We start from the raw sequence: 14,397 nt of genomic DNA on the forward strand, positions 1-14,397 counted from the left end.
CATTTGTGCCTCTTTCAGAAGTAACATTCTTTACTGTAAAGTTTTTTAATGTACATTGAATTGATCTTTTCATTATTACTTCTGCAAATGTTTGTCCAAGCCTAAAAGACACAGACCTCCTTTCAGAGATGTGTTGACCTTATTTTCCATGCATGCCACAGTAGACTTGCAGCTAAATAAAAACACAATCCACAGAGATGTGAAATACCAGATATATAAGACATTTTTTACATCCAAATTGTTTTTAATAGACTACTGTACACTGACAGTGCAGCACGGAAACCATTATGATACACACATGAAACATTAAACAATGACATTTTATTTAATAGATGAGCCAGGTTATTGAATTTTCAGTAAGCAATCTATATGCACTTAATTCTCAGCGGAGAATCTAAAATTTGACATGTTTAATTTACATTTTGTCATGAGGACAAGCAGAAAAGATTATATACATAACTGCCTGTCCAAAACAAGGCCAATACTACTCATCGCACTATGCTAATCAAACATCTAGCTTACAAAAATAGTTTACGAAATCATTACTAACTTTCCACTTGTAACTAACGTGCCTACTTTGTTTACTGTACATACAGCACTATGTTTCTGTAATTTTCTGTGCTATGAATGGATTCTTTTAAAAGAGACAACTAAAGAAAGCACGCCCTCTGTCATACAGACCTAGGGGCTGATGCCTGAATAGGTGCACTGTAAAAACTGAGGCTGCAAAATCCAGTTTGCCTTGCAGTAAAGCAATCGTTTTAGTGCCCTATATTGGCCTAATAGCTGCAGTATGCTTAAAGACACACAGTTTAGGTGTACATATGATAATAAAGATCATCTTCAGTATTGCAATATTTAGTAATTGCTTTGACAGTCCAGGGCTGTGGTGAAACTGCAGAACAACAGCATTAAGGTTAAAATGAACAAATCAAAAAGCACAGACAAAAGCCCGGGTCCTGTATAGACATACTGTAATTTTACACTGTCTAGGTTTCCAGGGGCACTGAGCCCTGTTACACTTGAGCTCCCATTGCAATAGAAGTCATACAGATCCATATAAGTGAAGAGAGCCGAAGCTACCGAGAGGACCATGACACAGGCAATGAAAAAATGGCATGACTTCCAGCACAGCGAAATAGGCAATGTGGCACAGGACAAAACATTACAATGATAACTGCTAGTATGTGATAAACACTGTATGTCAGTATTTATCCTACTATTACTAATTACCATAGCAATATCACCTAATAAACAAAACAAATATCAGTCTAAGGCAAATAACAGCACTCCAGCAGTCTGAAGGGCTGTGCTTCTACAATAAATTGCATGTTGTAAGGGGAGATTTCAGGAGAGTGTGGAGCTGCTTAAATGCAAGGCAAATTCCTAACATTGCATTTTCATGTTTGTGCTTCTTACTCTTTCAGATTCCTGCCAGAGATGCTCTTTATTCTTCATTTAGGCACGATACCAATTTAGGTACATCCCAATTTGCAGAATTCATTGTTGATAGATTGAATTAATAAAGGGTACAGAAAGAAATGGTCAACAAATCTTAGCACAAGCTGGATCATCACTAAAATCCCAATTTGTGCAGCTTTAATAGTAAAAAAAAGTATTTTTTAATCCAATATGGCCAGTATTGCAGCCACAATTCACTTTGTACCTATCCCCACGGTTTAAATTTACAATATGTCTCTTTAAGATGGCTTATAGTGTACCAAAAGGGATATGCTTCCAAAAACGTTCCAAGTTAGACTTTTATGATGTCACTTTAAACATGAAGCAACAAATTTACATAATTGACATCTTATCTTAACAGATTAAGTTAACACAGCAGACTTGGCATTAATTTTGTTTTTAATAGTGCATTCAATACACTCACATAATCAAGTTCTTCATAACTTACTTTATGTTTAATAGGCTACATGTAAAATCATTGTATTATCTATAATTATTAAGAGATTCAGGTGGGTAGCTGCATCAGCATGCGTAGGCTGCAAAAGAACAAGTAATAGGTTTATTCCATGCTGAAAAAAAGAAGAAAGAAAACATGTTTTGGCCGTGGAGCCTTCTTCAGGTGTGAAGAAGGCCTGAAGAAGGCCTTCACCTGAAGAAGGCTCCACAATTGAAACGTTGTGTTTTCTTTCTTCTTTTTTTCAGCATGGAATAAACCTTTTACTTGTTCCATTATTAAGAGATGCACAACTGGGTGATCTCTATAGCTATAAAATATATTTTCAAACTAGAAAGCAACTGTATTAACTAAGGCTTTTCATTTTTTTATGTAATGACTTTTATCTTTGTAAAATGTAGCCATTTGCTTTTTAAATCCAAAATTTGATTTTAAAAGTTAACAAATTGTACTTTTTTTTCAGGACACAGCATGTGAGAACATACTGTACCTAAAGGAACAAAAAGGAAAATTCTTGACCCATGCTAATGACATTTTTAGTATACAGTGCTGTGTAAGATACTTAGACATTTTTTATTATTCTACTCCTTTAATTTTATGTTTTCTACATGCAGAGAAAGAACGTTGCAATCTTCTGACATTTTTGCCATATTTTTAAGATACAGTAAGTCCTAAACCACAATAAAGCCTTTTAGCTTTATTGACATGAAAAGAAGTACAAATGCTATTAATGAAAAGGAACCTCACAATGAAACAAAATTTGATTGGTAAATGTGATGGGGAAGCTTCACTAAAGTCTCATATCAGCTGCTCATATCTAGTTTTCATTGAATTCTTTAAGATTTTGATACTGTTTATTAAAGGATTGTTTAATGAGGATCTTGTTTTTTTTTTCCTTAACAAAACTAAATTACAGTAATAACACAGTTCTATAATAGTAGAACACACAAGTGAAGGCTTTGTGAAAAATGTTGATGCCTATAATATACATAGATTTTATACTGCTATTATGTCAAAGTCCTTTAACAGCAGTGTATACTGTATAAGATAAAACATTTCCCTGTATTTTATCTTGTTTTAATATGTCTAATATTAAATATCTAATTAAACAGGAAATCACATTAACACAGACTCCACACAATTCTCCTAATGCAATTCTGACATGAGTTCCCAAGACATGGACAACATACAGTATATATCATAATAAATAATGCTTCTCAAGAATAAAAAAAGCATGATTTATGGAGAAGAATTTGACCCCATGACTAGAAACTGATACATAAGAAATGGTGAAAACACAAAAAATCATTGCAGAAAGCAGTTTGGGAAAACTTAAGTGACGTAAGTTCATGGTAAGCTTTGTTTGGATTTCAATGCATTCTAGAAACTGAGTGATTACAGTAGCACCCATGTTTTAATGTTATTTTGCCACAGTTAGTGAGTATTTAAAATTATTTTTACTCATTTAACATGTTAAATCAACAATGTTACCAGTGACTTTTTTACATAATTTAATGCTGATGAATCACTTCGAAATAGTCCCCTTTCTTCCTTCCAATTGCCATCAGAAAAAATAATGGTGACAATGCTGTACTGGTTACAAGATGAAATCAGCTCCACTCCACATTGGGCCATTTTCTGCTCTTTCAAAAAAGCATTCTTTATTTTGTAGCTACTACATGTTTTTTTTTTAGCAAAACGAAGTGCTATTGAAGAAAATATCAACACTATTCGGTATGAAAGATAGTCTTTTAAGCAGTGCAACTACTTCTGAGATTTAAAGGCCTTAAAATGTACACTTCCTTTTAAGTACTAACAAAATTGGAAGTGGGTTTTGTTATTTTAAAAGGGTACCTCTAAAGATAGAAAACAATACAGAGAGAAATTACTGGCACCAGACTAGGACAGTAAAATCAGGGAAATGGAATTATTATATTTATTTCACATATTGACACTTAAAGATTCTTCCAGTGTTTACAATTATCTCCTTTATCTCACGAACAGAGTAGGTGAAGCAAGGCAGTTAATGCCTTTGAAAAGCATTTCTTCCATTGGCCTTTAAGATTCGTCCATCCATACTATGGTTCTGTTTTGAAGGTGTCTTTTAACACTGATATAATCAAACTTCCCAACTACGAAACTTTTTATCTGCATTTGCAAGATTTGACAATCATGTTTGAAAGCTGTTCAATTTTGGGGGTTTTGCCAATGTAATACAAGATGGTAAGAGGCTCTAAATCTTGAGATACACAACAAGGAGATGCTGAAGCTTCTGGGTTTATTGTGCTGTACAGACCAATTACCTGTAAAAAAAATATGTATAATATTTGAAACAATAAACATCAAAAGTGAAACATTGCAATATTGAGGCCTGTACCCCTTAATTGTACCTAATACTAAATTAAGCACTCTGTATTTAAATGATGTTTAATATTATTGTCTAATAATGTACTCCCTTTATTATTTACAGTGTGAATGCAATGTTCAAAATCCTCCTTCTCTCCACTTTCACTCCATTTTGTGACAGGAGTGATGATTTGCTTCAGCAGTAAACCAAAATTATCTTGGCTAAATTATCAATGTGTATCAAACGCAGGGGTCACTGTGGTGTGGTCCAGTGGCCAAAACACTATCTAATCAGCAGCATTAAGCTAATCTGGTACTGCATGTAACTAATTGCAAATGACATGACCCATACTTGGACCAGTGATGTTTGGGTTCACATGTAATCTGCACAGGTGCCTTTTTCAGATGAGCCATTTAAAAGTCCCAGTCTATTTATAATTTAACAGATGAATAAAACATTATTTTACAGATGATTTCAAAATATTATTTGAATACCGAATTATAGGCTACATCCATGTTTCAAAAGAAAACATTTTTTTTCCTCCAGTGTATCGAGATAAAAAACACTTATTAATATACTATATTTATTAAATTAACTATATGACTTCATATTCTCAATAATGCTGTAGTTTGCTTATGTATTTAGGAAAAGTTCACACATGCAAACCACTTACCTTGCTATTTTGAGTATCGGCACTCCATAAATATGGACAAGCCCCTGCGCAAAAATTTGCATTATATCCCTTTGGTTCATGAATCCATTTCCAGCCAAGATCCCTCTTAAAGTCAATGTATAATGGGCGCAAGCAGCAGTTGTCCTGTACATTCCTGTTATATATATATATTAAAAAAATATAGCTGAGAAAAAATCACAATTCCTTCTACTTTCAACAATAATATTTTATTTCACCAACGTTAACTTTATTATTTGTTAATATTGAATACATAAGGAGAGTACACAAAACATTGGTGTGGGTCAAAAGGTGTCTGGGGCTATACAGGTCTTAAGGTTGCATAGAATGGCTAGCATTCCTCGTAAAGCGTGGTGCATTTGTATTTCCTTCTTCTTAAGCTTCCCATCAATCAGAGATTCTTGCGCAGACACTCGTTAATGTTAATGACACATAGTTCAGAGGTGACATGTAGGATTGTGAGACAGGTCTTACTGAGCCTTGGACTAAGAGGCTCTGGAACAGGGTGGGAATACACAATGCATCATTATACACGGCCTTCTGTATACAGCCAGTTCATGAACCCCAGGTGGTTAGCTCTGCCCAGACCCAAAGCACCAAAAGGGACACTTCTACCCCCCTAAGAACAAGTCATGAGCCTGTGTTAAGGGCGCTTCAAAAAGCTCCAGTGATGAAATCTAAGGAACAAGGAAGGACGAAAAAGTGGGAGATCGCAGCTTTGGTCCCAGGTGAGGACTCGGACACCAGGAACTCTAGAAAAAGCAGAGAAGGAAGGCCCAGGCCCTGTTTTCTCCTTTTTTCAGAGACACACAAGGTAGAGGGGGGAGGCACAAAGGACTACACTGATTTGGATTAATATTGATTTTGTTATGTGACATTAATATTGACAATAAAATAGATTGTGTTATATTACAAGGGAAATTTGCAAGCATTTTATTTAGGAATTTTCATTCTTTATGATTTTGAAAGCTCATTTTATGAGGAATTTTAACGTGTGAGAAGACAAGTTAATGATAATGTTCTGGTCAGAAAGAATCAAGTATGAGTAGGAGTACAGCTGAGATACTTGTAACAGGGACCGTCTACACTTTATTACTAATTCAACAAAACAGGGCATCATTGGAAGAGGGTGAGTACATTTGCAAGGCACTGTTTATCACCAGAAAGATTTACGGGAAAAAACAATATACTGTAGGTACAACAGAAAAGCCTTTTACAGATTGTATCCACATCCATACCTTGAGCAATATGCAGCATCTAAGGCCCTTTTTTTCCTACGGCTGGTTTGTTGAGACTCAAGTCTGTATGATGGAAGCAGCATCAGCAAAAGGTGAGGACTTCTTTCACTGTCTTTCGAATTACGGGTGTAGATGTCATCAATACCTTGGAAGATATTAAAGTGCTAAATAGCATTTTAACACATTCTTTCCATTTAGCTTAGCAACTGTATTTCCATGGTTTGGATAATTATGCTTGTTATTCTACTCTACTGCTTCAAATTAAAAAAGAAAATGAGAAGACTAGACTAATTGGGGAGAATTAAACATCTGGTGATTTTCTGGTGCATGATGGAAACTATCATGCTGTGATTCTTTTTATGCAATTTGAAGATCATTAATATCATCATTTAACCATTTTTTTCATCTACCATTGTAGTAGAAAAGTGTTTGTAAATCTTGTCAAATCTAGAATGATTCACATGTGAAGGAAATCAAATATTGTTGAAAAAATGTTCATGAGCAAAAGGCATGGGATGTGACATTCCTAGAACACTCAGCTACACATTGCCCATTACCTGTTACCGCATATGCAGAGCTGTGTGCATTCTAAACAAATGGGGTTTGAGTGCAGTTTAGAAGCCATGATTGTGTATGGTCTCTTTCAAGCGAAGAACTGTTACAGTAAAAGATTAAATTACCTGTCCTATATTATTTTATAATAATATGTCATGATATTGTTCTAATAATTGCTATTACAGTAGTTGTTACAATTGTATCATTCGACACAATATAAAAGAACACATCAGATGTCTTGTAAAAAATATCCAAACTTTACTTTCTTTTACTATTCCCCAGGTTGATACCTAAAAGAAAAATAATTCTTAAACCTAAATGATTAGAAAACAATTCAGAAGGATTTATAATCTGTCCTGCGACATCTGAGTCAGTTTTTTAGATTTTCCCAGCCCAGCTCAGTACAAGTACTGTGTGCTAAAAAGGGTGACTAATATCATTATTAATGAAGTAATCCCTCATTATATAAGCTTAATTCATTCCCTGGAAACTACTTATAAGGTGAAAAAATGGTATAAAAGAAATTCAGTTTCCATTACTTCCTGTGTTATAATCTCCTATTGGTTTCAGAACCCACATTTCACCTTACTTTAGTTACGAATAGTACCTAAGTATGAAAACAATAACACTTCTGGTTAATTATTCGAGTAGAACGCCACAAAAACAGATTTTTGGCATTATAAGATCCCGCTTATCCAGCTGTGCTCAGTAAATGATAAAACAGGTAGGGACTGCTGTTTTGTAAACAAAAACTCATATAGCAGTTACTCTACTTCTGTAATCTATTTGTATATTGATTCAAAACATCTGTTGCATGACATCTTATTCTAGGTGCAAAACATAATTCGATTCACTTAGACAATTCATATTATGTAAGCACGCTATTTAGGTGTTATTCAGTAAATAACCAAGAGTAAATCACATTTCATCTCATGTACAGTATCCCTCCTTCGCGCCATCTCCACCTTCCTACCTAACCCTTGGTTAACTTCTCATTCTGTTTGGGCATCCTAACTTCTAGTCTAGGCTTCACCCTCAGCCAAGAAGGTTAAACTAATCTCACTGACCTAAATACTCAGTAAACATCCACAAACACCTAATTCTTGGGTGTTGTTATTCCTTGTGAACCCAGATGTAACCAGGTCTAAACTCTTACAGTAGTCAATTCACAGAAGTACAAATGTTGGTAAAAGCCTACATGTTTTTTAATGTCATAAAAGCACATCACCTTACACATTGTAGTTTTTGCAATGCTTCAACAATGTTGTGCAACATACAAAAATCCCTGTTTAATTGTTATTTAATCATATGTTTTATTAAATCTTCCATGGTGAATCTATGAAAGCTGGACAATTTAACAGCACATTTAAAATATAAAATATTATTAAAATAAAGTACACTTAATATGTCTTATGGATGTCTAAATGTAAGAAAACCACCAGTTATTTAAAATAAAACCATTAGTCCAGTACAAGAATTAAAGAAAAGTGCCAAACAAAAACAGCAACAGTTTACTTTGAGAACAAGGACATTTTAGGCAATTACCTGCAAATTTGGTTTCTAGCTCCTCACTCTTATTTGGTATGATGTAATTGTTTGAAGGTACAAATGTACAACACGGGCAGTGCAAACTTATTTTGAATCCATTGTTTCTTTCTGGTAAAAAAAAACATTAGAATTTTAAATGTTTTATACAATGATATAGTTATATTTTGTCTTATACATTTTCACTCCATATTTAAATCCAGTGTCAGAATGCATTGCATTTGTAACGTTTTGTGTTGGCCATCTCCACACAATGGTTTCATGACATTATTACAAGACAAAGACTGTACCTAAACATAATTAGTTGCAAAGCCATAACAGCATAGTCCCATCACTGTGTGGCTCATTGCATTGCATTGCACTACAATACATTTAAATGACAAAAAAGAGAGGGCTTAGTCCATGACTTTGAGTAAAACGTCTCCTTTTCAAGTCATGATTGTACAATCATTGTCAATATTGCTGGATAATGACTATTAAATAATTACATTATTAACTGTTAAATAATAATTTAACAATTTAATAATTTCCAAGTTTCTGGAAGAGGTGTTAGTGGTAACAGTAGGAAGTGCTCACCCTGTTGTCTGTGTGAGTCTTGATGCCCCATTAGAGTGATGGGGACAATACACTGTAAAAAATGTACCATCTTTCAGAGGAGATGTAAAACCAAGGTCCTGACTCTCTATGGTCATTAAAAATCCTAGGACATTTTTTGAAAATAGTAGGGGTGTTACCCCAGTGTGCTAGCCAAATTTCCCCCCTGGCCTTTACCAGTCATGGCCACCTAATAATGCCCATCTATGAATTGGCTTCATCATTCTGTTCTCCTCTCCACTGAAAGCTGTGCGGTGAGGGTACTGACGCACTTTTGCTGCCAGGTGGTGCTACAATTAGGTGGTGGTGGAGGGAAGTCCCCACCACCTGTAAAGCGCTTTGAGTGGAGTGTTCAGAAAAGTGCTACATACTGTAAGTGTAAGTCATTACTGAAATATTATTAAATAGTTTCTAATATAGCAGCAATCGTTTCTCAAGTGTCCTTTACTAATAAGAAAACTTGTCCTTTCTGAAGAGAGAAACTTCCAACAGCTGTGTTATGTAACCATTCAATGCTATAAGCAATACTACACTTGTAATATAACAGTGCAACAGAAACTACAGTTAAACAGAAACTGCGCTCTGCAAGGTGTTGAGGCTACTCTGTAATAGTCTTTCACTGTACATAAGTGGTACATAAATGGGGCTGAGGTGCTGAAAGTTGGTACTTGCTGTCATGACCCGTGTCATATTGCACCATGCAGAGATGTCAGCATGATCTTTGTCTCATGGCAATCTTATAAAACGTACAGTATATAACAACTTGTTGAAATCATGGATCAACAGACGTCACACAAACTGCACTTTCATTATTTGTTGTACAACTATCCCAAAACCTGATGATTTTCAGTGTAATTTAAACTAAAATTGTATATTTAACACTTTTAGGAAGACACATGTGCAAAATTCTATAAATTATTTTACTTCACTTCCAAAGTACTTTAGTTTTTTAGAAACTAAAGTACTTTGGAAGTACTTTAAAGGAGGGCTGGAGACAAGCACTGGGCGCAAAGCAGGACACACCCTGGATTACAGTCCATCACAGGGCACACACAGATACAAACACACGTACACACTCACACCGGGGCCAATTTTTACCAAAGCCAATTAACATACCAGTATGTAGATTTTGGAACTTGGAGCACCCAGAGGAAAACTACAAACCATGTAGCTAGAAAACCCCAGGAACTGAATCCAGGACCCCCATATTGCAAACCAGCAATGCTAACCACTGCACCACTGTGCCATCCAGCACATCAGAAAAGTTAAAAACAAGAGGAGGCCTTCCAGCCTATTTAGTTCATTTATCAGTGATTAGCTGAGTGATATGAGGATCTCATCTAGCCATTTCTTAAAGAAAGAAAAGTGATTGGCTTCAACTACTGTACATTCTATTTGTAATTAGAAATAGTGTCATTTCTTGCTATGTGCTGGCAGAAACCATAAATAAAATTTCCCCAAATAAATTATCAATTGTCTCAACCAATAATTACTTGAATGTTTGATTACACTATTAAATTGTCTGATTGGGTAGTCTTAAATGGTTTTAGTGTTTTTATATGTTGCTGATAAAAATTAAGAATAAAAATAAATTTACGAAAGCAGAACTTTGCAAATAGGATAAGCAATATTCAAATTCTGGGCTGTTTTAATAATGTCTGCATTTAACAAAACATTGAGATTTTTAAACAGGATTAGTAGAATTTCCATTTTTAAAGTCTTACCTCTGTGAAGGAGCCACTCACTTACAGCCTCTGTAACGTCAAATGATAACCACTCTCCCTCCATTTTTGTTTTCACTACTTTACTGTCAATGTATCGTTGGGTTGGTGATGTTAGTTCTTTGTGACCAAGGACCTGTAAGATATGAAAGGCAGATCTGTATTGGTACATTGAAATATAAATGGGTGGGCCATTCCAACATTATCATTATTTTTAGTTGCATTTTGTGATGCCCCGGGGATGTGGACACCATTTTGGGCACTGAACAGGTGAGTTCTTATCGGCTGAGACCCCCTCACAGTCTGTTAGAGAAACCTTTTGCTATAATTTTACAGTAGTTTCCTCTGTCACATATACCCTTCTCCAAGGGTAGTGCTATTAGTCAGCCCCCTCATCAGGATAACTAGGACACGAGGCGTAAACTCACTTGTTTCTTATGCTAATTCCATCTGAGCTAGTCTACTCTCTACGTTCACTGAGCTCTTGGCTCATGAACTCTCAGATCTATTCACTTTCACCAGTTTGTCTCTTCTGGGTAGTAGGAAGTGTTGGGTAGTAGGGTAGTAGAACATCCTTGACTCGGTTATTTGGCCAGACCTGCTCTATGGTCTTCTTTGCCTTACTTGCAGGTGGTCACTGCAACCACTTGCAACTATTCGAGGCAGCTACTCACTGTGAGTCTTCCCTGCACCTCTATGTCTCTTAATTTGTCTAGGAGACTCTCTGTTCCCTGACATCTCACATCTAGTCCAGATCTCTCTTGGACTCTCATGTAGCCTCCTCCTCTTTCTCTCATCTGGAGACTCTTGTGCTCCTTGCTCTCTCCCAGAACCTCTCATGCTCCTCACTTTCACTCGAATCTCCTTTACATACCTGAGTTCACACACTCTCCCGTGGACTCTTACTCCCAGGGCCTTCTTCTCCCTGGATGTCTCTCACACAGTGACTGTCAGCTTTCTCACTCTCTGCCAGTCAGTCCTCAGACCTAACATCAATGACTGGTGATGGATGCTTATACTTGAGCTATTGTATGAGGCTGTGACTCACAACATACTCAATTTGCTCTGACTCTCAAGTACCTCAACCTCTAGACTCAGAACATTCACAATAAAACTCATAAGCTCCCAACGCCTCATCCTCACATCCCAGGCTGTACACTTGCAGCTGCCAGTGCACCTCTCTCTCTCGCCCAGACACAACTGCCTTTGCTCACAACTCACTCCACATGGCTTCTGTCTCAATCTCAATTCACACACATCAGTGGCACCCTCACTTCTGTCGCCACTACATGACTATCTTCAGAGCTCAGCCTCAAAATAAGCCTTATTCATCACTCCATGCCTCGAATTTCCAAAGTGAGGGCCCCTCTACCGCCCCTACTCTGTGGCTCACATACTTACTCACATTTATCACACACCAAAATTCCCACACATTTAAAACCACTTTTGCAGACATCTGTCTACTCAGACAGCCCTGTTCTTTCTCAGAACAGGCTGTTTGCTTTAATGACCAAAGCTCCCTTCTGAACTTTCATTATTACTCACTGCACCTTCTGGGGGCAGAGCTTTCTCCCTCACATAGGCTGTCTTTTTCACTCTCCACTTTAGAACAGTCTAACTCTTTGATTCTTACATAATCATATGAGTCATTAATCCGCTGCTCACACTGCATCCCTTGTGGGGGGGTATTCACACAATTGCACACACATTTAATACGTTTCCAATTCCCTCTGGAACTGTCGCTCTCATCTATCCCCACATAGGGGTTTTGAACTGCAACCTGCTTTGTTTGTTGCTTCTCTTTTCTAAATCTCACACACACAGTCACAAGCCTTCTGTTTAGTGTTATTTTATAAGTGGTCGTTACTCAAATACTGATTGTCTTATCAGAACAGAGACCGTCCTCAGCTGTGGTCAGATAGAAACACAGTGTCGGCACAGAGAAGCTCCACCCCCACAGCATTCCCGCACCCTGGGAGGCATTACAATTTATATAAATTTAAAGATTTCTCTCCACATTTCTCTGGCATTATGTCACCAGGAGCAACTGTCCTTTACAATCAGATGGGAGTTTTTAGGTCACTTAAATCGCACAAATGTCTGATACAATTTAATACTCATAAATAAATGTATTTTTTCAAACTGTGTGTAGTTAAAAAATAACTTCGATGAGCTATCTTTAGAAAAAACTTCACTTTTTCATATTATTTCATCTACTGAAAGTTTTATATAATACTTTAGTGATTTTATCAACCATAAAAGTCAAAGGAGAAAAACCTCTTAATTACAATGATAACCTGGAGAATACTCATTTATGCTATTGGGTATTTCTCTGGAGCTGTATTCCTTGAAGTAACTTGTCCAACTGTAAAACAGCAGTATCCTACCTGGGATACAAATGCACAACTCTTTCACAACTCTATGGTCCAGAACCCTAACCACTACTCCACAGTGCTGCAACTAGAAATGGGATTGGTACATCTGCTGCAAGGTAAAATATACACAAGCCCTTTGCCTTTTGCCTCTGATTAGCGAAAAGGATAAGCTTAAGTTTGTATAGTGTGTACAGTATTTATTTAAAAACAAAAACCTAGTTATGAGTGCTGGTGTATAGCGTGCATATTGAAGTTTCCTTCACTGTAGAGGCCAAAAGAAATTAAGCAACTGGTGATATAAGTCCAATCAACAAATTTTGAATCCCAACCCCAGGAAAGTAGCTGCAAAATGGGCGGTATCCCATCACAACAGCCAAGAGCAATAAGAAGCTTGGAGAAGATGATGTAAGCTTTGAAAATGTAAGAAACTCATGCTAGCACAAAACTGAACATTGTCTTATATGTGTCTAAAACAAATCAGTATGATTACCATGCTTTTTATCTTTACAAAATTACACACAGGCCCAGCCTGCATTGCTTCATATAACAATGATACAGATTAGATGGAGCTGCAGATACTTTTATAACAGTATACAGTACATTTTACAAGATTTAGACATACAGTACAATCAGATCTAGGCAAATAACTGCCAAACAAAAACTTAATGCAAGTATCAAGAATGTGCATTTTAAATACCAAACACATGGTATTAAGCAATACATGAGAAAGGTTACAGGTATTTTTTAATTTACACTGCTGAAATCACAATGCAAAAATTAAGCACAGATTTCTCTAAACACAGAACTGAGTACGCAGTGTACATTGTTTCAAATGTTCTGAACATTTCTGATTGCCTAGATGATATACAGAATTTCGGAAGATAATTAAAATATCAAGATGCTTCACAGTAACCTATCAAACACTATAATGATGTCATTATTAATTATTAATTCATATGTGCATTCATTGGAACAGCATCTCATTCTTATATACTGTACAGTAGCAATCATTATAATATTTCTGCCTCACTTGTATGCAACATTACACCGCCACTGCTACTGCCACCCCTCTGGAAGATGATCTATTATCAACAGTATGGTTTACATGGTTATACAATACCTCAGCTGTCAATCTACAACTGTTTATGTATTGAAATTTGAAAATAAACCCTTGTATACTGTAGGATGGTACTGTTCAGCAAAAGTCCCACAAAAAAAACCTCCATTATTTAATTAATGTGACAAATCACTTGGCTATTTCTAACTTGTAATTTTATCTTGCATACAAGTACTGTTTCATTCCTGGTACACAAAATGCTGCTGCTGATGGCTTATCTTACTTTCAGTTCCAGGAATTCCATAACCTGTGTCTAGACACTGGTCCAGTGGGTAAGCTGTGTCTGATATTCAAAACCA

General features: G+C 36.2%; 1 protein-coding gene across 2 annotated transcripts in view; it reads right to left on the bottom strand.

Annotated features, from left to right (window-relative positions):
• Positions 1-2,219: 2,219 nt before the first annotated feature.
• Positions 2,220-14,397, bottom strand: part of tgfb2 (transforming growth factor, beta 2) — a 56,694-nt gene continuing 44,516 nt past the window's right edge. The window contains exons 3-7 of one of the 2 annotated variants that reach the window (XM_088905083.1): positions 10,610-10,742; positions 8,292-8,402; positions 6,192-6,336; positions 4,936-5,089; positions 2,220-4,218 (exon numbers count right to left, since the gene is read on the bottom strand). In XM_088905083.1, coding sequence (XP_088761209.1) covers positions 4,060-4,218; positions 4,936-5,089; positions 6,192-6,336; positions 8,292-8,402; positions 10,610-10,742 — 702 coding nt within the window. In that variant the 3' untranslated portion in view covers positions 2,220-4,059. Of the gene's footprint in view, positions 4,219-4,935; positions 5,090-5,176; positions 5,706-6,191; positions 6,337-8,291; positions 8,403-10,609; positions 10,743-14,397 lie in introns of those variants that run through there. The other variant, XM_088905089.1, reaches the window with a different exon arrangement.

The sequence above is a fragment of the Atractosteus spatula genome, chromosome 2 (genome assembly GCF_055471065.1).
Source record: "Atractosteus spatula isolate fAtrSpa1 chromosome 2, fAtrSpa1.hap1, whole genome shotgun sequence".
NCBI classification, from domain to species: domain Eukaryota; kingdom Metazoa; phylum Chordata; class Actinopteri; order Semionotiformes; family Lepisosteidae; genus Atractosteus; species Atractosteus spatula.